The 26,409-nt window shown below is 36.6% G+C and overlaps 1 protein-coding gene across 4 annotated transcripts in view; it reads right to left on the reverse strand.

Moving 5' to 3' along the window:
- Window positions 1–26,409, reverse strand: part of LOC136832024 (cryptochrome-1-like) — a 368,545-nt gene that overhangs the window by 220,013 nt on the left and 122,123 nt on the right. For all 4 annotated transcript variants that reach the window (XM_067092517.1, XM_067092516.1, XM_067092515.1 and 1 more), the window contains 2 exons: window positions 17,107–17,268; window positions 4,007–4,111 (listed from right to left, as the gene is read on the reverse strand). In XM_067092517.1, coding sequence (XP_066948618.1) covers window positions 4,007–4,111; window positions 17,107–17,268 — 267 coding nt within the window. The remainder of the gene's footprint in view (window positions 1–4,006; window positions 4,112–17,106; window positions 17,269–26,409) is intronic.

Genomic DNA, 26,409 nt, shown 5'->3' on the forward strand with positions numbered 1-26,409 from the left:
GTGTGTAGTTGCAATAGTTCTTTGTTTTAAAATTTTCAGTAAGTTCTGCATATGTACATATTTGCTGTTTACCACAATCCAAGTAATATCGACAATTCTATATATGACCGTCTCTTGGAAAGGATTACTATGGTTCAGTATCAGGATTCAAAAGCTTCACTTGTTATTTGTGGAGAATGTAATGAAGCACAGCAAGTGGCTAAATTCAAATTACAGAACTCAACTTTGCATGTCTGCTCGAGTTCTGTGTATCCTCCGATTTTGTCCAGTTAACTGAATTACCCACGCATATTTCTGGTAACAGATTACATCTCATATTCACAGATGTCCCAGTTATTGTCAAGTCCAGAGTCTGTGAATATACAGGCACTTCTGATCACTGTGCCTTTGAGATGGACATATCTGTCAATCAGTATATTCCTAATGCCACCACTGGAAAAACGGTCTGGTTGAAATCTAGAACCAATTGGGATCGCATTGTTGTTGCCTGTCAGGCACTTAATATTTCAGATGCTATATTAGATCCTAATCCCAAGAAGTTAAATGAAATGCTCATGGTTATTTTAATAAGGTATGTCCCTAGAAAGGTCACCAAATTCAGGACCAATGACCAGCCATGGTTTGATCATACATGTAGACCAGCTTACCATGACCAACAGACCAAATTCAACACATGGAAAACTACACTATTTTTACTGAGTCTTGCTGTGCTAAGAATAGAACTTACTATACAGCCTAGAGAGATTACAATAATTCCTTGAAGAGGAAACTTAAAGGAATTACTCAGCCTCATCTGAGGTGGTCCAAATTGGCATCATCTATCTTTGGGTCAGGCTCACCTTCCATTCCACCACTACTAACAGATGATGGTAGATCTGAACTGCTTCATCAAGCTTTTGAAGCTAAGCAATCAGCTGAGGATGTCCCTCTCCCTGATAAATGTCATCCTGAACCTATTCTTATAAAATTTGAATTTCACTCCAGGGATGTTAAGAAAAGCCTGGATAATCTTGATAGCTGGGGTGGAGAAGATCACGATGGTTTCTTCCCTTTGTTTTTTAAAAAGTTTCTAGGGTGTTGTCTCCCATGATTAGTAGATTCTATAGATTTCTATGTCAATGTAGTATCTTCGTGGATGAAAGCAAGCTTAGCAATACAGTGCCTGTTCCAAAGAGTGGCATATCTGCAGTCTGCAGTAACACAGACCAATTTCTATTTTCACTGTGCTGCCCAAAGTTGCTAAAAATACTTATTTTTCAGCCACTATATAAGTACATGGAATCTAAAGGATTGTTAGCTTATTGTCAATATACATATATAAGCAGTTAGGTACCTGTGATGCTCTTTTAGATTTGATATGCCATTTGCAAGGGAACCTTGATAAGGGTTTTGAGTGCAGAGTAATTCAAATACATTTCAGTGCTACTTTCGATTTAGTAAATCATCAGGCGCTTATTTATTAACCTCAGAATCTTGGGGTGGGTGGGTATGTATTAGGATTACCTCAAGATTTCCTTACAGGTAGGCAGCAGTGAGCTGCTGTTGATGGGATCTTTAGTGAACCAAAACCTATTGTAGTGATAACTAAGAATTCTGAATATTCTAAGTGTTAAGAGAGAGAGAGAGAGAGAGAGAGAGAGAGAGAGAGAGAGAGAGAGAGAGAGAGAGAGAGAGAGAGAGAGAGACCTTCCATTGTTAGACTCTGATAGTTAGAGAAGAAGAAGATTTAGAAGGAGAGAGAGAGAGAGAAGAAGAAGAGAGAGAGAGAGAGAGAGAGAGAGAGAGAGAGAGAGAGAGAGAGAGAGAGAGAGAGAGAGAGAATTTCAAAACATCTCTGTGTTTTGGCTATGCTGTTACCACAAGGCCAGAACTCAGGAACAAAGGGATTAGTAAACTAGCCCTAGAACAGCAAAACCGTGTTGTGATTAGAACAGCAAAACACAGGTACGTGTTATGATTGTGTCGTGGTTACGAAGCCATTACGACTGCTCTTAATCGAGTTCGTAATCACGAGGAATTCGTAATAAAACGCATGGTGGCCTTAGTGGGATAAATAGCCATCGGAATTCATGAGTTCCGGTGACGTCAAAACACCTCCTTTTGAAGGCAGTGCTTTTTACAGAAATCCACCCAAAATGGCCTAACCAATTAAGCACCTACAGGGCCGGACCAAAACCAAGATTTCGCCTACAGAAGGGCGGGACAGAAACTTCCATAAATCCTTATCAAGTCCAGTTCTGTCTTGGGAAAGCAGAGTAGAGCAGAGAAGTAAGGACAGCAGAGAAGGAGCAGCTACGGCACAAAGAAGAAGGCGTGAGGTTGCAAGCCTCACCTCTTGTGGGTTGATATAGGAAGACAGGCTCACATGGACTCGCCACATATTTGTACCACATATCACCTTGTACTTCTATTGTAAAGTTATTTCTTTGGTGCTAATTAAGAAAGAAAAATTAATTGTGTTTTCTTAAGACCTCCTGGGAAATCTACACTACTACATAACAAAGACAGAAAGATCAACATCTATAAAGAAGTAATCTTCTTAAACCAATAGCAGATATAAACAGAAGAATAATAAATAAATGAACATTACACTATTGTGTCTGGAGTTCCACAGGGTACTGTCTTGGTCTGCTATTATTTTTACTGTAAACAAGCAACATAGTTGTTGGCCTGGAAAACAAGATTGTTCAGTATGCCAATGATGCAACATTTGTGGGTGTAGTAGTCTCCACTTATTAGAAATGAAGCTGCCCTCAGCCTCATGCAGGACATGGACTAGATCAGTGAATGGTGTAGTCGGAGTATGAGGCTGAACTCCAGTAGAACGAAAACACTATTGATTAGCAGATTTCGTACAGATTTTCCACCCCATTCTCTGCTTTTGATGGATGGGACTTGGCTGAATGAATCTAAAGCTTTAACTATTCTAGGTGCAACTTTTGACTCACATCTTACTTTTGAGGAACATCTAATGAAAGTTTCAGCACATGCCACATGAAAGTTATGTATTGTTCGTAGTCTCATATATTTATAAAAGTGATTAAATCAATGCAACCTGTTTTAGGTCATCTGTGCTTCCTTTATTAGAAAACTGTTCTCTGGTGTGGATGCAAACTTCTGCCAGAGATTTCTCTCTTTTAGATAGAATGGTTCGTGGTGGGAGGTTTCCTATTATTAATAGTTATGTCTTGAACCATCCATGGATGGTCCCTTGCTTGTCACTTTTTCATAAGTTGAATTTTAATAGAGATCTTTCACATTCACAACTGATCCCTGATCCCCTCTTCCTGGCAAGAGCAACCAGATTCGCTCAACAGCAGCACCAATATGTAGTAAATATGCCTCGCTGTCAAACTCCTCAGTTCCAGAGGTACTTTATTCCTCACACCGTAAGCCTGTGGAACAGTCTCCCTTAGGATGTCTCCACAATAAGCTGTAGGTCCCATTGCTGAGTAACCAATTGGTTCTTGGCCACGTAAAATAAGTCTAATCCTTCGGGCCAGCCCTAGGAGAGCTGTTAATCAGCTCAGTGGTCTGGTAAAACTAAGGTATACTGAACTTAACTTACAACTGGAAGTTCAAAAGTTCAAGCAAAGATGTGATGCATTACTACCTAATATCATTCTCCTTGCATTTTAATACATTTTTATCTATCTATTAATTTATTTTTTTCTTTTTTTAAGTGGGATCCCTTCTTTCTATATTTCCTTTTACCTTTTACTTCCTAATGAGCACCATATTCTTTGGGGGCTTGAATTTCAAGTCAATGGCCCCTGTGGGCTTGTTTCATATAACTAGGGTTCATCTGAATAATAATAATTATAAATAACTACCCATGACTCGAGGAAACATCCTCAAGGCCAACTCTAGAGGTCAGCTCAATCTAGTTACTTCATAGCAATAGCAATTATAGATGGATTATCAAGGAATCAGAATAATCCCAACCAAAAACTGAAATACATTGATACATAATCTGAAGAAATGGTAAATTCATTTAGCAACTCACCCCAACTTTTCCGGCCAAACCATCAGTTATTTCACCGAACAACACATCACTCCAGTCAGGGTAGGGAGAGGGGCGAGGTGGCAGTCCAAGTAACGATGACACATGCTGGAAAAAATGGTGGGAGTTTGAAAAAGGACAAATAATTTATAATACATTGGATCATTCATTTATAATATAAAAATACATTTATAATCATATACAAACCTAAACCTATCATATCTGGAGTACCTTTCATGCACATTTGCTGGACAAGCCTTTGTACTAATTAACAAGGAGATATCCGTGAAGGTGATCTAAGGACATGTCCCTTCATCCAACTTTCCCCCACTGACCTTACAGTCACAAGATATGCACTGTTGGTTGAAGAAGTAGAGAGGGAGAGGAGAATTTCCTCCAATACTAAAAAATCTTAGTATATGTTCTTACAGGGACACAAACCATCACCTTTCATATCTGGAGACTCGATAAATAGGGGGAAGGTACTGCCAGAAAAGATGGCAAGTGCCCTAGTGTGCCTGGCAGGTGCCGTAACAGATTGAGTGTTACGGTATGCTTCTCTGACAATATATATATATATATTTTATATATATATAGTATATATATATTTTTATTTTTATATATATATATATATATATATATAGTATATATATATATAGTCGTCCGGTATTCGTGGGGATATGTAACACACCCACCTGCAAATACCGAAAATCTGCGAATACTGAAACCCCCCTAAAAACGCTTATAACTTCCCGGTTTAATAGTCCGGACACCAAATGTATACAATAAACCCCCCATATTCGCAGTCTCATGATTCGCGGACTCACATATTCGCAGATTTCTCTGTGGAATGTATCTACCCATTATTCACAGAAAATTCGCTCATTCACAGTATTCATCATTATTTTCCTGTGTTTACATTAATATTAATACCTGAAAATTAGTCAATCTTTTTTTATCATATAAATTCTATTTAATCACGAAAATAACATGAAAATACAGTAATTAGTGAATATTTCTCAACAAAAAACTGTGAATTACCAAATTATTCACAACTAATTCAGGGATAAGTTCCACAGAAAGTTTCATGAATAGGTGAAGCTGCAAATCCCGAACCATGAATACAGAGGGTTGACTGTGTGTGTGTGTTTATATTGAAAATAAGGATTTTTCTGTTTTAGGGCGAGCCTCTAGTAGCCATGAATTGGCCATTTTGGAATCATTAATGTTTAAACGACTCGTCCCCTTGTTAAACAGCCAAACCCTTGCCGGCACACTGTACCTCTCTTAGTCTTTCGTTTTCTGTTCAGTTTTAACATTGCCACTGAATAGGTTGGTCCAGATCTGCTTACTTTTTATATTTTTTTTATATTGTATATTTTTAGAGAGATTTTGTTTTGTTTTTTATGTTGTCCTTTTTAATTGTCCCTTCTATTTTTAATTTTTTTATTTGTAATCCATTGTGCTTAATTTTTTAAATTTAAATTTATACCCTTTTTGTAATTTATGCTATTTATTTTGTACAGCCCTCGAAAATGTAATGAAGCCATTCTGAAATGTCGGGAATAAATTGACCCTTCCCCAACAAGTCTTTATGTCCGCAAATAGTTCAAATCAGTGAATGCTTAAAACCCCTGTGAAAAAATGCTAATAACTGCCTATTTTGATAGTTCAAAACATAAAGTGCGAGAGGGTTAATGAAAAAAACAGCTAAATTAATTTCACAACTAGACTTAAGTCATATTGCGACTTAAAAACACTTTGTACAGTATAACGAAAAATAACCTTCCCCCATATAAATTTAAAGTATCTAGAGATTCATTTACACTAACTAGAAGCAAGAAAAGCGCTCTGAACTGAGTTAAACACAGTGAAATAAACACTGCGTAAACGATTTCCAAACAAAACATTGATCGCTTTGACCGCACTTTATAATACAAAAGCAATATAAGAATATACACATATTATTGGATAAAGTGAATTAAGGCATAACATTTTAAAAGATCCATGGAAAAGATACATATTCGTTATGTTGATGTTTGTATAATAAGATATGTGAACATAGAGTACAGTATAATGTAGGCTACACCACCATATATTTATACAAATATACCATAGTGTAGGGTATGCTAATTCTTGTTTGTTGTTCAATTTCTCTTTGTATTGAATTATCACAAGTTACTCTGTATGAACCTCCAGAATTATCTGATATTAATAATTACAATACCGTGTATGTAAAGCGTATACTTCATATTGTAGGCTAGGCTATCATATATGTATACATGGTATTGAATACCCTAGTGTAGGGTAGGCTATATTCGAGATATGTTTTTTCCAAGAAATGATGGGTTTTTTTGGAACCTAACCCCATCGAAAGTAAGATAATACCTGTATAAGCATTTCTGCTTTTTTTTGTGTTTGAACTATCAAAATAGACAGTTCCAAGTGTTTTTAGAAGGGTTCCAACAAGTATTCACTCGGGGGTGTGGGTTCTCATAAATACTATTCAAAGTATATATGTACAGGTATATATATATATATATATAATATATACTATAGTTTACTATATATATGTACAGTATACATACATATATATATATATATATATATATATATATATATATGTACTGTAGCGATAACTAGGAGTTCTGAATATTCCAAATATTAATCAACATAGCAAAAGAGAGAGAGAGAGAGAGAGAGAGAGAGAGAGAGAGAGAGAGAGAGAGAGAGAGAGAAACCTTCCATTAATAGACATTGACAGATAGACAGAGAGGGAGAGAGAGATTGAAAGCAAAACAGAGGTGTTATGGCTATATCGTGATTGTGAGGCCAAACTCGGGTAAGCTTAATCAAACTGAAGATCACAAAGGAATTGTAAACCAGCGCTAGAAAAGCAAAACAGGTGTTGTGATTACAAAGCCATTATGATTGCACTTAATCGAGTTGGAAATCACAAGGAATTTGTAACCAAACGCATGGTGGCCTTAGTTGAATAAACAGCCGTCGGAATTCATAACTTCCAGTGACGTGAAAAGCACCTCCTTAGAAGGCAGTGCGATTCCAAAAATCCACCCTAAATGGGGTGTCTTTAGTTAAGCCTCAACCAATTAGAAATCTACAAAGGCAGGACAGAAGCAAGATTCCTGCCTACAATGGGCTGAACAATTGACTTCAGAAATCCTTAAGAAGTCCAGTTCAGAGGGAGAGGAAGAGAAGAGAGAAGGCAAGGAAGCAGAAAAAGAAAGAGTGTGAGGTCATAGGCCTCACCAGTAGTAGGTTGATATAAGACGAAAGGCTCACATTTGACTCACACTTTAATCTTGCACAGCAATTCATTTTGTAACCTATTGTGACTTTGTTTCTTTTGATGCTAATTGAATTTCTTTTGATGCTAATGAAAGAAAGAAACTACTAAGTGTCTTCTTAAGCCTCCTGGGAATAAATACCCTACTCCATAACAAAGCCAGAATGATAAGCATCTATAAAGAAAAGTAATCTTCTTGACTTGGCAACGAATAGCAGACATAAACAGAGAGAAAAATAAAAAGAACACTACATACATATGAATGTCTTACTTTAATACCACAGTATAATATGAAGATAAAATGGCCCATAAAAAACTATTTGAACGCTGCAACCATATATTTCAAGCACTTCCTTCTGTGCCCCTGTTCACTGGTAAAATATGGACAGATGAAATGTTACAAGAGTATATACAGTATACAAAGCAAATGTAGGTGTGGCATTAAGTCTCCGATGGTATGCAGGTGACTGTTTCCCAAGAAGGAGGGAAAATAAACAATTCCCTAGTGGTTTTTGGCCTCATTAACTCTCTTTTGGCAATGCGCCTGGTGGTCGTGTTCCCTGGAACACCTGCTTGAGAAGAGGCCTGAGGATTAACCCGTTGATGTCATCCGATTTCCAATGTCCTTCTGACAAGTTCATATTGTTGGTTTGACTGATGATAGCATATTCCAGAATCTTTCTTTTATACAGACAGCTACTTTTGAAAACCAGCTCCACGAAAGAAAATCCCTGAACTCTCCAAAGCATACCGTACTGATCTTTTATGCTCTATTAATCTTTGCAAGAGGGATCTACCCGCATCTCCCCAACGTAAATCTCATTACAATTGCTGCACAGAAGAAGCCGGAGTTTACAAGATTCTGTGCAGCAACTGTAATGAGATACTTCATTTACAAGGGGCAAGGTTATTTTTCGTTGTACGAAGTGTTTCTAAGTCGAAATATAACTTAAAAGTCTCGTGAAATTAATTTAGTTATTCTTTTTTTAATAGATGACGTTGGCCATTTGGGGGCATGTTTGTTTTGTGTAAAAAAAAAAAAAAAAGGAGGTTCCGTTCGTTACTTTCACTTGATTTCATCATAATATGAGCTTTACGTATTTATCGTTTATCAGTGTAAAAACAGCAGTACAGTAAACGCCACATATTCGCGGGGGATGCGTACCACACACCCCCGCAAATAGCTAAAATCCACAAATTGTTAAAACCCTTCTTAAAACACTTAGAACTGCTTTTTCGATAGTTCACCCCCCACAAATAGCTAAAATCCATGAATACTTAAAACCCTTCTAAAAACACTTAGAACTGCTTTTTTGATAGTTCAAACACAAAAAAATCTTAAAAAATGCTTATAACACTTATTATCCTACTTACGACGGGGTTAAGTTCCAAAAAATCCATTGTTTGTTGGAAAAGACTTATCTCAAATATAGCTTAGCCTACACTAGGGTATTCAGTACCATGTATACATATATGGTAGCATAGCCTACACTATAAAGCATACTCTATACATAGAGTAAACCCCCCGTATTCGTGGGGGATGCGTACTGCACAACCCCCCCCCGCGAATAGCTAAAATCCACAAATACTTAAAACCCCTCTAAAAACACTTAAAACTGCCTATTTTGATAGTTTAAACACAAAAAAAAACTCTAAAAATGCTTATACCAGAGTATTTTAAAAGCTTTATCACAAAAAGTGCATTTAGTCATGAAAATGATATGAAAATATAGTAATTAGTGAATATTTCTCAGTGAAAAATACTGCAAATGGGCAAATTTTCTGCAAATAATGGGTAGATACATTCCACAGAGAAATCTGAGAATACATGAGTCTGTGAACAGTGAGACCGCAAACAGGGAATTTACTGTATATGGTACAGTAATTATTAAAATCAGCTAATTCTGGAGGTTCATACATATTGACTTATGATAATCCAACAGAGAAATTGAATAACAAACAAGAATTAGCTTAGCTTACACTATGATATATCGTATGCATATATGGTAGCCTAGCCTACATCATACTGTACTCTATATTCACATATTAATATCACATGATACAAACATCAACATAATGAATATGCATCTTTTCCATGGATCTTTTACAATGCTAAGCTTTACTTCACTGTATCCAATAATATTGTATACATTCTTTTATTGCTTTTGTATTATAAATTGCGATCATAGCAATCAGTGTTTTGGTTTGGAAATCGATTACGTGGTAAGTTTATTTCGCTGCATTTAACTCAGTTCAGAATGCTTTTCTTGCTTCTAGTTAGCGTAAATGAATCTCTAGATACTCTATTTATACAGGGCAAGGTTATTTTTTGTTATACAAAGTGTTTTTAAGTCGAAATACAACTTAAATACGTCTCGTTGTGATATTCATTTAGGAACTTTTTTCGTTAATAAATGGAGTTGGCCAGTTGGGGGCATGCTTGTTTTGTGTAAAAAAAAAAAAATTGATTTCTGTTTGCTATTTTCACTTGATTTCATCAAAATACAAGCTTTATGTATTTATCTTTTATCGGCATGAAAACAGCAGTAATGTGTGTTCTTTCCTGCCTAGTAGTTTTGATTAAAATGCTTTCTCTCAAATTTTATTTATGGTTGAGTTTCATCCATGTTGCAGATGCGTGATAATTTATAATCACTAGCAGCTTGAACATTGTTTTCTTAGCAGCTTAAATTTAGCAGAATATTTCCTTGCCAATCTTTTATCCATACCGAATAAGGATATAATGTAAAAATATATCAGTCCTATTCTGCTTAACATCACTTGTAACGTAACTACAGTAATTGTTTACTACCGTACAATGACTGAAATACAAGCAAAACAGCTGTTGCTATCCAATTAGGTTATAAGCAAAACAACAGTTTCTTGTTCGGTTGTTTGTGGCTGTATGCATTTACGCAAGAGTATAACATTGCTAACAATACTTTCACCATTCTCTTTTACCTTTTTAACTAGACAATGGGATAAAGAGATGGAGGAAAAGAGGAAAAGAAGTTGGTCTATTGTAATTTGGTCTCTCTTGCTGACGATTTTATGCTGCTGCCTGCGCCCGCTCAAAATTGAAAAAGATTTTATAAATATTGTCGTATTGGTATTAACTGCTTACCCCAACGCAAAATCAAATTATCGTACGGCAAAGTATCGTAACTTGAGTACTATCCGAGTATTTCAATAGTTTTATCACAAAAAGTGCACTTAGTCATGAAAATATGAAAATACAGTAATTAGTGAATATTTCTCTGAAAAATACTGGACGGGCAAATTTTCCATGAATAATGTGTATATACTGTATGTTCAATACAGAAATCTGTGAGTAGGCGAGTCCGCGAATCATGAGAACGCAATACGGGGGTTTACTGTATTGCTGTATATATAAATATTTATACATATATATAAACACACACAAGGCAGTCCCCAATTTGCAATGGTCTCAACATATAGTTGACCCTTGTATTCACGGGGTGGGTACCACAACCACCCACGAATACTGAAAATCCACGATATATTGGAACACACCCTCTAAAAATGCTTTAACTGCCTATTTTGACACTTTAAACACCAAATACAGGTATATCTTAAACTATCATCCTAAAACACTTTTAATATCTCAATATCACTTTAATATTTCAATATCACTTTCATATTTCAATACGTATCATTTCTGAGCGGTATAGCTATAACAAGGTGAGAAAACAGGCTTAGGGAGCTGCAGCCACCAGAAGTATTCACTGTAAAGAGGTCCCTCCTATGGAGTTCACTATAAAGAGGTCCCTCCCATACATATGGAGGGGAGAAAATCAGTTTATTACCAGCCAAAGCCTACAACTTTGTTTCTTTCCACATAAGTCTCTCTCTCTCTCTCTCTCTCTAAGTTATTATTTAATCTTATTGCTATTATTATTATTATAGGAACAGTATTATTATATTAATCATGTAATCTTATTATTTAATCTTATATTAATATTATTATTATTTGAAAATTAGTACTTATTAACTATACTGTATTATTACAGGTACAGTATTATTATTATTACTTAATCTTAATATTGTACAGAATTTAAAAATAAGTAAATAATTTTCTTATCATAAAAAAGGTATTTAGTCATGAAAATAACCTGAAAATACAGTAATTAGTGAACACTGTTCTGGGAAAAAATCTGCAAATTAAACAAATTTTCCAAATTTTATTGAAAAACATCTTCCACAGAAAAATCTGCAAATAACTGAAGCCGTGAATACTCAAACACGAATAAGTGGGGGTCTACTGCATGTCGATCCAATCTTATGATGCTTTTAAAAAATATTCACAAAAAATTGGATTCCGACTTAAGGCAAAATCCAAAATTAAGGCAGTTTCTGAGCGGTGTATACATCAATCCAATCTTACAATGTTTTTCAAAAATGTTCGAAAAATTCGATTCCGGCTTGAGGTGAAATCCAAAATTAAAGTGGATTCCGACCTATGGCGAAATCCGAAGTTAAGGTGGATTCCAGTAGTTGTGCTAGTCTCTGAGCGGCATACGCAAACGAGCAACAACCCACGCTGGGTTAGTCAGTGGCGTAGGAATACAATACAAACAAGACCGATGCCAATCTTCAGTACGCTGCCATTCCTCTACATTGTGTTCCACTACGTCGTTTCGTTGTCACTTGAGCATCCTGTATTGTGCTTCATCACTTTTTTGCCCTTTACTATAGCTCCAAAATGCAAGGTTGATTCTTTTGATGGCAGTGCATCAAAGAATAGAAATAGTACGGCATGCAGAGAAGGGAGAATCCAACACGAACATAGGCTAAGCACTAGGCCTTAGTTGTATGATGATCGTGAACATAGTAAAAGAAAAGAAATGTATCCTTGAACACGTTAAAGGTGCTGCTCCAATGAAAGCAACGATTATAATGAAGAAACCTAGTGATATGGAGCGATTATTGCTGATCTGGCTTGAAGACCAGCACCAGTGACGAATCCCAGTGAGCCTTAGTGTCATTCAAGAGAAGGCTAGAAGGGTATATGACGCAATAATAAAGGAAAAGGGGAGGGGAGTGCAAGTGAGCCGTTTTTGAAAAGTAAAGGCTGGTTGGTTTAACCACTTCAAGGCTCGTGCTAATTTGCACAATCTTGAGGTGCAAGATGAAGCTGCTAGAGCTGATGAGGAAGCAGCAAACAATTTTCCTAGTGGGTTGGCTGAGATAATTAAGGAGAGAGGTTATTCTGCTGGGCAGGTGTTTAATGTGGATCAGCGTATATACCTGAGTCAAACATACTTTTGGATGGATATAGTCAGCGCCAGGCCATAAAAAGTCAAGACTGACTTTACTTCTTGGAGGTACAGTACTGCGTTCTCTCCGGAGGAGAACATAAGCCATCATTCGTGGAAAATTCGCGGTATTTTTCACTGAGCCATAAAGTCAAGAATAAATGCACTTTTTGTGAAGAGACATTTTTGAGGGTTTTTCTTGGTTTAAGCTTCAAAATGGCAGTAATGTTTAGTGGCGACAGGGGTTTTAATCTTATGCCCTTGTTAGTGTATTTGGCTGAGAATCCAAGGGCATTCAAGGGTATATTCAAGAGTCAACTACCTATCATTTGGAAGCCTAACCAGAAGGCTTGGGTTATTCATATCTTTGAAGGCTGGTTTACTAACCACTTTGTGCCAGCGGGTCAAAGATTATTGTGCTTTGAGGGTTCTGCCCTTTAGGTTTTGCTTGTATTAGATAATGCCTTTGGACACCATTCACAACTGAATGACCTGCATCCTAGTGTGAAGGTAGTTTACCTTCCTCCAAATACTACATCGGTTTTACAACCAATGGACCAGGGTATCATTACTAACTTCAAAGGCCTACTACCTCCGAAGGATGATAACAGTCCCTTCAAGGCCATTGAAAAAAAAAGGAGTTGACTCTCAAGGAATTTTGGAAATCCTACAACATTTTAGAAGCTGTGAAGAACATTGCAGCTGCCCTGGACGAGTTAAAGCAGACCAATAAGAATGGGGTCTTGAAGAAAATGTGTCTGGATTTTGTGCATGACTTCATAGGAGTTAGACACACTTGAAAGTGTCACCAACAAAACTGTTGGAATAAACAATGAGCTAAATTTGGAGGTGGATGCTTATGATGTCAAGGAGGTGCTGGAATCCCATGGGGAAGAGTTAACTCCAGAGGATCTCATTCAGCTGGAGAAACAGATGATCGGGGAGGAGGAAGAGGCACCAGTCCCAGAGCACTGGTTATTAAGAGCAAGGGCTGGCATTGATCGAAGCTGAGGACCCCAACGTTGAAAGGTCCACCAAGGTACATAGAGGGGTCATGGATTTGCAAACTTTTTACAGGGAGACTTTTGAGGAGAAGAGGAAGAAACAAACTGTCCAGTCTAGCCTTTAGTGTTATTTCAAGAAGCAAGATCCAACACCATCTCCCATTCCTAACCTGGGTAAGGAATTCTTAACTTTCTTTTATTTATACAAACTGTTCTATAAATTTTGTAAAAAAAAAAAAAAAAAAAAAAGTACAGTTGACCCCCTGCTTATTCACGGTTCAGGATTCGCAGCTTCAGTTATTGGCAGATTTTTCTGTGGAACACATACAGTATTCACATTATTCGTGGAAAATTCGCCTATTCACGGATTTTTTCACAGAGCAATTACAGTATTTTCATATTTTCACGACTAAATGTTTTAGGGTGATAGTTTCAAGGTATATTTGGTGTCTGAACTATTAAAATGGGCAGTTATAAGCGTTTTTAGAGGGGGCTTCGGTATTCGTGGGTGGGTGTAGTATGCATCCCCTGCGAATATTGGGGGATGACTGTACTGTAATATATGTATTGCATACTTAATTTTTATCATTATCAATCCAGAAGTGAGCCTTTCCTCACTAAAACCTGACTCCCCTGACCCTGTACTAAATCCAGCTCCATGTGCAACATCTCCAGCTCCATCAGGTAAGGAATTCTTCATTTTTTTTTTATTTCTATAAATTGTTTTATAAATTTTATAAGTACTCTACTGTACAGTACGGTAATTATATTTTCATCATTATCATCCCAGACTCCCAAGCACCTGCATGCCAACCACAGGATTAAAGGTAAGGAATTCTTCACTTTCTCTTTCATTTTCACAAATTGTTTTACTTTATAAATTATTTTATAAATTTTATAAATAAGTACAGTACTGTAATATCTTTTTATCATTACCAATCCAGATTTTCCAGCAACTTCTTATAGTTCTACTGTACTCACAGATCTCAAGCTCCCTCCTGTAAATAAGTAAGTGTCACCATCCCTTCATTGTACAAGCCAACCACAAGATTAAAGGTAAGGCTTTCATCACTTTTTTTTTTTTTATAAACTTTTTAAAGTCGAGATCTGACTTAAGGCAGATTCGACTTATGGCGTTGCCTCAGGAATGGATCTCCGTCGTAACTCGGGGGCTGCCTGTATATATCAAGTGTAACACTACACTGCTGTATTAAGTAAAATACCGTACAGGCAGTTCCTGGTTATTGGCGGGGGTTCTGTGCCCACAGGGTGAACATAAGCGAAACTCACCGATAACCGAAAATCTGCAATTTTCGGCACTAACCGGAGATCGGCACCTGTGTTAGGTATGCATCGGTGCCAATACCCAATTATCGGTGCTGACAAGCAGAAATTGGTGATTTTCAGCACTGAAAATCACTGATTATCGTCACCAGACAAGCGCCGTAAAATACAGTCGACCCCGGTATTCATGGGGGATGCTTACCACTACACCCCCCATAATTAGCTAAAATCCACGAATCCCTAAATCCCCTCTAAAAGCACTTATAACTGCCTATTTTGAGAGTTCAAAACACCAAAAAACCCTCTAAAAATTCTTATACCTGAATATTTTAATAGTTTTATCACAAAAAGTGCATTTAGTCACAAAAATATGAAAATACAGTAATTTATGAATATTTCTCCAGGAAAAAATACAGTAATCTGTGAACATTTCTCTATGAAAAAATACAGTAATTTGTGAATATTTCTCTATGAAAAATACCATCAATAGGCAAATTTTTCATGAATAATGTGTATACAGTATATGTTCCACAGCGAAATCTGCGAATACAGGAGTCTGCCAATCCAGAACCGCATATAGGCAGGGGTTGACTGTAAGTGCCAGCTACAGTATTTCATAATTTTTGTTAGACATGAAGCACAAAAGTGCTGATGATTCATTTATATTGTCAGAATTTTGTGCTTTGCATATCTTGCAGGTTGATCTACTGCAACCAGCTATTTTTTTCTTAGGTATTGTACATGTTTAGAAGCAATAAATTTTGAAGATATCTCTCTAAAATTCAATGATGAGTTAACTAATACCCTAAATTGAATGATTACAAATTACTGGTTAGGACTGGCTATTAATTTTATATGGAATTGCTGTACACTAAAAGCTATGCACATTGGCTCCATGGTACTGTAACCCACTGGATACATGCCAATCGTTATCACTTATTGGATTTCTTTGCCTAGCAAGATGGGCAGAGACCCCAAGAGATTTATCAACTTGACGTGTTACTTCTTATCATCATCCTTTCCACCAGTTTCCTTACACTCTCTTTCATTATGTAATTTCGTTTCGCTCAAACATTTTCATGATTACATCATATTAATGATGCTTACATATACACCTATTTAATGACAAATACAAAATCATTAAACTTACTGCCAATGATCAAGTGCTCTACAGCTGGCATGGACTCTGCAACTGGGTTTTTATTTTTTTTATTTTAATTACATTAAGTTCCATTCTCTACATAATTTTATCTTTAAAGCATAATTATGGGTATATTTATGCATAGAAGTTGCTCTTTAAAGCGTAATGATGGGTATATTTATGCACAGAACTTGCTTTTCAGTAAAAGGAGGGGACTTTTACAGTTAATTTTTTAATAATTTTGAGTGGGTGGGAACATATCCCCATTAAACCAATGTTATAATTGGGTTGTTACCTAAACAACTGCCTAATGATCTATTTTCAAGGCCCATAACCCCACTGTACAGTGACAGTTGCCTGTATAAACATGTTTCTTATGTACAAGACAACGGGATGCTGCTTTTGCATCAAAAGCTTTGTCTGGTCACTCAGTCTGATACCATTTTGCCCTGGCCCAGTGCAGGCCAATGGCCCCTTCAAGAATTCTAAAAAGGGACAACCTACTACCGTAAACCCCCCATATTCGCGTTCTCATGGTTCGCGGACTCACGCATTCCCGGGTTTCTCTGTGGAACATATCTAGCCATCATTCGCAGAAAATTCGCCCATTCGCGGTATTTTTCACTGAGAAATATTCACTAATTACTGTATTTTCATATAAATTTCATGAATAAATGCACTTTTTGTGATAAAACTATTAAAATATTCAGGTATAAGCATTTTCACAGGGTTTTTCTTGGTCTAAGCTATCAAAATGGGCAGTTCTAAGTGTTTTTAGAAGGGTTTTAAGCATTCACGGATTTGACCTATTCGCGGGGGGGTGTGGGACGCATCCCCTGTGAATACGGGGGGTTCACTGTATATGAAAGTGTGTTTAGATGATGGATATACACTTCTTATGATACAAAGTTCCTAAAAAATGCAAAGTAGCTTGGGTATATTGTTCCTACCCTACAGCATTTTTCTTTACGTAATTACTACAGCAACTTATCAACGTTTAGGGAGTTCTGATGAGCTTGTCTCCTCACAGCTGAAAAAAAGGGAAACAATATTTTTTAGGTTATCTTCAAACCAGTATTTGAAACCCATACCAAGAACATTTCATAGGTGAGTGGTGGCTGTCCTCCATTTGCTTTGATGATATCGAAAGGATTCCACAGTGTGTGTGAAGTGCACTCCACAAGGTCAATTCCCAACTCTTCACACAAATGTCGGACGGCATCATCGCGCTTATTCCATATGGCTTCACAATCCTGGAACCACAAATACATGTGCTGGTCAATATCACTGTGCTTTGTTCTAATGAAACGGATAACACAACATTACAGAAACGTGTATATCTAATTCATATTTTTCAACCATATATCAACTGAATATTGAGTTTTGACCAAGTTTCCTAATACAGTAAATACTCTAAAACAATTCAACATTATCCTCCCCGGCATTGGAAAATACAGATAACTGTGATAGCTCCTATCCCCAACCAATAAAACAATACAGTGAGGTCCTTTTTATACAATACACACACACACGCACAGTGAATTAATGCATTTTAACAACCAAAACCGAGTTAGCCCTTAAGAGGTACGACACAAAAATAAATCCTTATCAAAATGATGGCGATGATGATGACATGAGAGAGAGAGAGAGAGAGAGAGAGAGAGAGAGAGAAATTTTGCACTTTCAACTCCATACTTTTATAAGTTTGTATACAAAATACCACTTAAATATCATAAAATTCAGTCAATACCAATTAATACGCACACTCATCTTTGTACATTAAAAAAATACTGGTACAATAGTTTTTGAAAAAATTTTGTTCAATGCTGATCCATTACTTTGCATCAGTCTAATTGTGCACTGCTATGATTTCCAGACAGCCACTGCTAGTAAGAAAATACAGTATTTGCTGATAGAGTAGGAGTTACTGGCATCACAACTCCCAGGGTGACTGACACCGGAATTATTTGAGATGAAAAGTTCAGATGGCACGAGTTAAAATCATAGATCATAACTGGAAACTCCAATATAAACATTGTTACTAAGAGTAAAATATCACTGTAAACCCTGAAATCTCTCTGAGAATCTTAGTAATTAAGTTTCTGTATCAGTTTAAATGATTAGCCCAGATGGGCATCAGAGCCTGAAAACTGTTTATCCTGCTAGTTTACCCCCATTTCCAAAGAATGAGGCACATACCAACCAGCAAATATTTGCATTCATTCCTACACCCTCAAAAGCACTGTCATTGTACATTCTTAAAGCAATGTATTAATGGAACTAAAAACTATGCAAGCACGTAACACAGTTTTTGAAACGCAGAAAACAGTAAAATCGCCTTATCTAAAACTGCCATTTTCTCAATAGCACTTGAAATACTTTGCTGCACTGATGTATGAATAATAGGTTAAAGTGCAATGTTCCATAAAAACAGTTCCTTCATCTAGAATCTCATTTTTAAACCAACTAAAATAACCTTGAAGTGAACTGCCTCTGTCTTAACTTTTTAAAACTACTTAAAAACTATTTGAATCTAAAACCAAATGGTTGGAGAGTTTTGGGAATGCTTCAATTACCTAGTTTTCTCTGCTTTCTTAGCTGTTTTAAATGCATGAGACTTCAGAGCCTTTGTAACCTATACCAATACCTAATGATATGGTACAGAGGTATCTCTCCTCCTTTGAATACAAGACTTGCAACAGTGGAGGTTGTAAATAAGTCTGATACCAACATGGAGCACAAATCTTCATCCACCCTGGTGTTGCTGGGGAGTACATTCCACAACCAAAGGAATGTTTTGATAAAAGGAGCAATTTATACAACTTTAGTTTCACATTCTGCACCCCAGGATGTGCTGGCCAAGAACTTCAAGTCTTAGGAGCCACTTTTCTCCCACCACATGTTAAAGAAATATAACTGACAGGGCAAATAAGATCACAAAGTACCCTGAAGTCCATGAGCTGTTTCTGATTTATGTGATATGCTGGCACAATATTCAGTAAAAATACTGCTTACTTCTCAGGCATCTGTCATATACTGAACCTTAACTTCTAAACCTGGTGGTGGAAAAATAAATTTCCCCACTGCTTTCATCTATACAGAAGATGAAGGAGTCATACTGTTTGCTGGATTGATTAAATCCTTCCAAAACTGGCAGTGAGTTGCCTTATTGCTCCATGAAATGATGCTCTATCCTTTTTTACAGATTACAATGTTTGGTTCAGAGTGATGTCTCCAGCACCAAGTTAATGCTCTCCTATTGGCTTGATGCAGTTTCTCGAATCCTGATGACCACCAAAGGACTGGTTACCGTTGGAATAAACCAGTGGGTTTGGAAATGAAATTTACTACTGGTGCATTCAGGGTCCTGTTAAGCAAATCACTGACATCATCTATATCCTAAAATTCCTATATATCCTCTTCAATTTCACCTAGATAAAAATTTTTTCCTGTCTGCTTGTTAAGAAAGTCACTGTAGCAATCATTGCACAGGTGGACTATCTTTGGTATTCCAAATTATGGGTGCATGGTGACTTATGAGCCACTCCCCTCCTGTCCTCCAATTAAAACTGACATGGCAAGTTATATTTCCTAAAGAGATCAGTTTCTACTGCTAGAGACTCAACAGTAGTTAAAAAAAATTCACACTAAATAAAAACCTGACAACCATCTTGACTTCCAATCCAGAGGTTACATGTAGTTCTATGGCTCACATACTCTTCAGGGTGGGTGTAATCACTGCTACTCAGCACCAGGACAACTCAATGCCAGGACAACTCACCACTGGCCGACTCAACACCAGGACAATTCAATGCCAGGATAAATAAAATTAACTTATTAAAGGTTATTTTAAAGCATAAATCTTTAAAACTGAATAAAAGTAATTTATTACGGATCAATTTTTAATACATACAGTACTTAAATTTTAATTTACAGATTTATTGAAAGTTGTATGCAATTCCCTCAAATATTCAGTGGGAGATCGTTGTGAAAAAATAACAATGTGAAAAATTCTATCTTTAACTGATCACCACAAGCCAAGTCAGCACTTGCGAGTTTCAGAACAACGGTTTGCTTGTCAAATTGTCAAAGGCTTTTGTGGAAAGTACTTAGATCGTTTCAAACAATTTGTAGAAAGAATTCATAGCTTCATACTAGTGTTGGCTGCCACAGTGTGCACCCATGCGCTGGTAGCATGGGAATTTGTCATTGGTGAGTGAAGTGCATGATGTCATCTCTGCCGCTCGGACTCTGACTTATCTTAGCGATTTAATATTATTTGAGGTTTATTTCTGTTTTGCTGTAAAATATTTTGCAGCAATAAATCATTTTATTTACTGACTTAAATTATTTCAAGTGAATAAATTATATGTCTGCCAACAATAACAAAAACGGTACAAATCATTTACTTTTTTGTAATGGCCAAGGAGAAAAATGTAGTCAGCCTACAAATAATATATACAAGCAAATAGGTAAATACACATCTTTAAGATTAATTTTATTACAAACAAAGATTCATCTATGTCATTCTATACAAAGAACTACATTAATTTACTCGTAAAACTGTATATACATTAAGGAGAAATGAAACTATTACAAACCTTTGCGATTAATATTTACAAAATGATAATCCTGTACATCTTTCTATATAAACACAGTGAATTAATTTATTGGTAAAATTGTAAATATGATAAATATCTATAACTAGAATAACATACACAATACATCCCTTCATAGTTTTTTCAACTTTGTTTAATTCTGTAGTAGAAGTGATGGTCCTGTTGAGATTTTGCATCCTAAAAAACATCCTACACAAATAAAATATGCAATGTTGAGAGATAACAATCCTACAGCCTCTTTGCCTGGTTTTAAAGACTTGTCCCCATGGTGACATTTGAAAAGTTTTCCATCACTTTCAATTTCCCTACAAAATCCTCGGTAGGTTTCATTAATTTTCCTTCTCCTCTGCTTATAGCATCAATCCAAGAATTATCACCAGCTGGCACTTTCGATGCAAGATTGTTGTACTGTGAAAACTTATGGGCAATGAAGCCACCAAAATAAAGTAAACCACCTTCTGTAACTTTTTCCATTTCACTAATTTCCACAGACGGACCATTTTCAATATTTTTTCGTTTGCTGATACGTATTCATCATATGGCAAACAAAAGAGCATTGCAGAGAGGGTTAGTTCCTGTTGCAGAGAGTTATCATCTTTTTCTGGAAATGGAGCTTCAGTATCTGGGGTATGTTTAAATGAACTCGATAACATATTATTCCCATTACCATTTTCTTCTACATTGTGTTTTGACCGCATCAGTGAACTGTCTTTTCCTAATAGATGAGATCTTACACGACATTTGACGGCAACTGTCGATGGGTGCTGATAACATCCTCCCATTTGCCGTAAATGTGCAAAAAAAGCTCTAGTCCATCTTGATTTAATCTTTGAGTCAATATGTATGAGATATTATATTTTGACTTCACCATTTCAAACAACTTAGCCAAAGACTTACAAGATATTATCAATCCCCATTGAAAAGGATAAAGTCCTTTGCTCCCAGACACTTTCAGCAATGAAAATAGCTATATATAATTGAAAAATAATGCAGAAGTATTTCCTGCTGATCTCTACACTGCATGTGTTTGTAAACAAATGGTCCGCATGTTTACTCTTGCTGATTAAGGTCATGTCCACAGTCCAGATTTGGGAGTGGCCAAAGATGGGAGGAGAAGAAGTCACGACCTAGGCTGTGCAGGAAAGGTCTTAATTTGGGTAACAGATGGGTAGACCTTTAGACCTTGGTGTGCACATCTCTTAGATCAGCTTGGAGGCCCCCTTCTTCCCTGGGGCCCTCCAGGCAGACCATGAGGGCCGACCTCCGACACGTGGTTGCTAAATGCACAGACCAAAGCCAAGCTGTAGAGACGACGTTTCTTACGTATTTTTCACCAGACACAACTGCCTACGCATAAAAATGAAACTATGTGCAAATGTGAAAACATTTCAGCTATATATCATATTGTCTTCCTTGGTCTGTACAAGGGAGAGTTCATTCTTTTTCAAGTGTGAGAAAACACACTCAGATTGTTATTTCTTTTTCACAATGATCTTCCACTGAATATCTGAGGGGAATTGCATACAATTTTCAATAAATCTGTAATTAAAATTTAAGTCATCCTTAATAAACTACTTTTATTTAGTTTTAAAAAGCTATGCTGTTAAAATGACCATTAATAAGTTACGTTATTTGTCCTGGCGTTGAGTTGTCCTGGCACTGAGTTGGCGGTGGTGAATTGGCGGCGTTGAGTCGTCCCTTCCCGGTTTGGGCATGGGGTCTTAACTTTCTGCATGATGCGTGCAGACACTCGAGAGAACAAAATTTAGATATCTGCACTAATAACTTGAGTTCCTCATTTGCCCCTCAGTCCCTGATAATCCCACTGCAATACTGAGGATATTTTTTTCTTCTGTTAGGACCTCTATCATAAGGCATAATTTTATAATTTCAGGTCTTTAAAGCTCTTTTAATACTGGGGTTTTGGAACTGTTCTGTGATGATTTCTAGGTTTTCAAGGAGCCATTAGAAAGATTACTATATTTTGAGAAGGTAATGACAACCTTTGCACATGAGGCTTATTGGTGTCTTCTTCTTCTGTCTCTGTTGAGGCAGAAAGGCCAGTAACTGTGCAGCTTTAAGGGAAGCTCTATATAAAAAAAAAAAAAAAACACCAAGGCTAGTCTGGAACCAGCGGAAGTTGGCCCAGTTTCCAAAGAGGCACTGGTCCATACCCAGTGCTAAATGATCCTGCCTCAAAGGCAGCGGACCAAGATCAACACACGATGGTGGACCCTCCATTAAGGCAAATGCACAACCCACAAAATTCAATAACGAGCAGAAGGATGGTGTACTTGTCTTGTTTTTATGTGAAAGGTAAGAATTAAAAGGTCTCTTCAGTAGCACCCACATCACCTGTCAAAAGTTTAAATATATATCAGTAATTTTCAGTTTTGACATCTGTTCTTTATCATCATCACCTGATATACAATTAATTTAATGGGGTAGATTCCTAGCCTTTTTATATTCTGTTCATATTCAGTAGTAGTTTCATAGTTCTTAATAACACCTTCCTTCTGAAAAAAGGTGGGAAAAAGAGTAACGCCAAAAAAATATGGAGCTGACTATTCCAACTGCCTCCTAGAAGCTTGTGTCACTTTGCTCTCCTTACCTGGACTTCATTCTCTAATTCTAAAAGTTGTTACATACAAATTTTTTATTCTTAAATCTTCCTTCAGCATGTGCTGCTCACACATCCATGTTTCTTGCAGTAGAAACATCTTCGGCCTGGGTCACCAAGGGTTTTACTTTTAAATTTAACCATGCTGCAGTTATTTCTTGTTCAAGTGTCAGGAGGTTAGAAGTATGCGAGTAAGTAGGCAATGGTGGCATACTTCATTTAGGGTCTTCTTCATCTGCCTCCTTTCAATCCTTGACTTGGCAGCTCTCGTTAACTTGTTCTGAATGACAGACCAATTCCTTTTATCTCATAACACCGGTTAAAAAACAGAATTCTATCAAAAGCGAGCCATCACCAGGCCTGGAAACAGCCTCCCAATGCACATCAGACATGTCCAAGTCTTGAATCCATTTCTTATACTTTAGTTCTTTAAACTTTGCATACAATTCTCCAGAAGTCAGGAATGATTTCTAACTTCTAATAAATGAAAATAAAATATTTCAATCATACACAAAAGAAAGAGATATTATAAGATGCAGAAAATAACATGACAGCTTTAAAACGTGGAATTTACATGTAATCAACAAATGAACTGAACTTTATGCAATGTAAATTTAATACATAATGTACTATAATTGTGTCGGTAAATATGGTGCACTACACATTTACCACGACTTCAACCAACGATGGCAACAGCCGAAGCTTTAGTAGTCATATAAAGTGTCATGAATATTGCTGTAATGCATCTTCAATAAGCCCCGCACGCACATGAACACTTGAATTAAATGTTTATGTGATTTTTACTATGCAGGAACTACATGCAGTAGAAAATGGTTGCCAATTGTTCCATATAAAATCATCATGAGTACTGTATACATACAAGCATGTGTATATGTACACATGTACACCATACTGCTGTGCATTTGCTGGCATTTCTCTTTCTCTCTCTGGTTTCTTCTTTATATAAAATAGCAAGACTTTCAAGCCTGGTCCATGTACGCATGTTGCCAATGAGAGAGAGAGAGAGAGAGAGAGAGAGAGAGAGAGAGAGAGAGAGAGAGAGAGAGAGAGAGAGAGAGAGAGAGAGAGAGAGTTTCAATGATACATTTTTATACATTTTATGTAGAGTAAAATACTGAGTTTGGGTTTTATTTTGTGTACTGCACTGTAGATTGTCCTGTGTTGTTTACACACATAAAGTACTAAGGAGAGACAAAATGTGAAATAAAGTTATGAAATTTGTTATGAAATTGCAGTTTTAAATCTGTGTGGGGTAATTAAATTAATTATATATTATATATATATATATATATATATATATATATATATATATATATATATATATATATATATATATATATATATATATATATATATATATACATATATATATATATATATATATATATGAATGTCTTTTCCTGTAATACTACAGTGTAATATGAAAATAAGAAGGCCCATAAAACACTATTTAAACGTTGAAACCATATATTTCGGGCACTTGTTTCTGTGCCCTGTTCACTGGTAGAATATGGACAGGTGGAAAGTTACAATGGTATATATACAAAAACATGAAGGTGTGGCCTTAGGCCTCCGATGTTAAGGAGGTGGCGTTTCTTAAGAAGGAGGAGATTGACCAAATTCCTAGTGGTTTTTGGCCTCATTAGCTCCCGTTTGGCGATGGATCTGGCGGTCGCGTTTCTTGGGTCATCTTCTTCAAAACGGGTGCGAGGATTAAGGTGTCAATGGCGTCCGATTTCCAATGTCCTCCTGACAGGTTCATATTGTTGGTTTGATTGATGATGGCAGATTCCAGCATCTTTCTTTTATACGGACAGCTACTCTTGAAAACCAACTCCGCCCCACTCCAGTTAATGACATGCCCTGTATTTCTAATATGTAGGAAAATTCCCGAACTCTCCGAGCGTAACGTACTGATCTTTTGTGCTCTGTTATTCTTTGCAGAGCGATCTACCTGTCTCGCCTACATAAATGTCCTGACAATTACTACACGGTATCTTGTAAACTCCGGCTTCTTTTTTGTTATTTAAGTATACGTTAACGGTTTAACTCCGATGGATTTGGGATAATGGAAAATGAAAGGATTATCAGAACTGAGTTGCTCGGTGGCCTTTTGGATGTTTTCATCATTATGGAAGCTTTATTTTGTTGTTGAAATCTATTTGTCTGTTGTGAGTGGGACCTCTGTAGTATATTTTATTTGCTTTATTAATAGCCCTCTCGATAATGTGTGGTGGATAGAGCAGTTTCGTTAGGTGTTGGCGGATCGTGTTAAATTCTTGATCCAGGTACTCATTTGAACATATCCTAAGTCCTCTGAGGAATAGGTTGCACCCTACCATGATTTTTACGGAGACGTCGTGGTAGCTTAAGAAATGAATGTAGGAGACAGCGAAGGTGGGTTTTCTATATACTGTAAATGCATACCTGTTCTGTTTTCTTATGATCAGTACATCTAGGAACGGCAGTTTTCCGTCCTTTTCCCATTCTGTTTTAAATTTTATGGTCGGAACTAGCGAATTTAGCCTATTAAAGAATTCCTTAAAGTCCCCCAGCTATTGTCCCAGAAAGTAAAGATATCATCTACATTATCTAAGCCAGATCATGTTATGGGGTTTGATAGACGACAAAAGTTCTGTTTTTGAAATATTCCATGTACAAGTTTGCTAGAAGGGGTGATAGGGGACTTCCCATGCTACAGCCAAATTTTTGTTTGTAAAAATTACCATTGAAAGAAAACACGTTGTTAGTTACACAGAGGTTGATAAGTTTTAAAGTTTTATCTATGCCAAGAGGAAAATGGTCTTCATATGGTTGTAACTTCCTCTCTAAGAAAAACAACACGTCGGCAATCGGGACTTTAGTAAATAATGAATCGACGTCTAGACTGAGCAGTTTGATGTTGTTTGAGGGGATGTTTAAACTATTAAATTTTTGTATGAAATCTTCTGCATGTTTGACGTGGAAGGATGAGAAGGTTCCTAGAAAGGGTGATAACAAGTCTGCGAGCCATTTTGATAATTTGTACATGAAAGAGCCCCTGCTAGATATTATGGGGCGTAAAGGAATCCCATCTTTATGTGTTTTCAGGGAGGCCGTAAAAATAGGGAGAGAGGGTTGATTACCTTGAATGT

The sequence above is a fragment of the Macrobrachium rosenbergii genome, chromosome 49, assembly GCF_040412425.1.
Source record: "Macrobrachium rosenbergii isolate ZJJX-2024 chromosome 49, ASM4041242v1, whole genome shotgun sequence".
NCBI lineage: Eukaryota > Metazoa > Arthropoda > Malacostraca > Decapoda > Palaemonidae > Macrobrachium > Macrobrachium rosenbergii.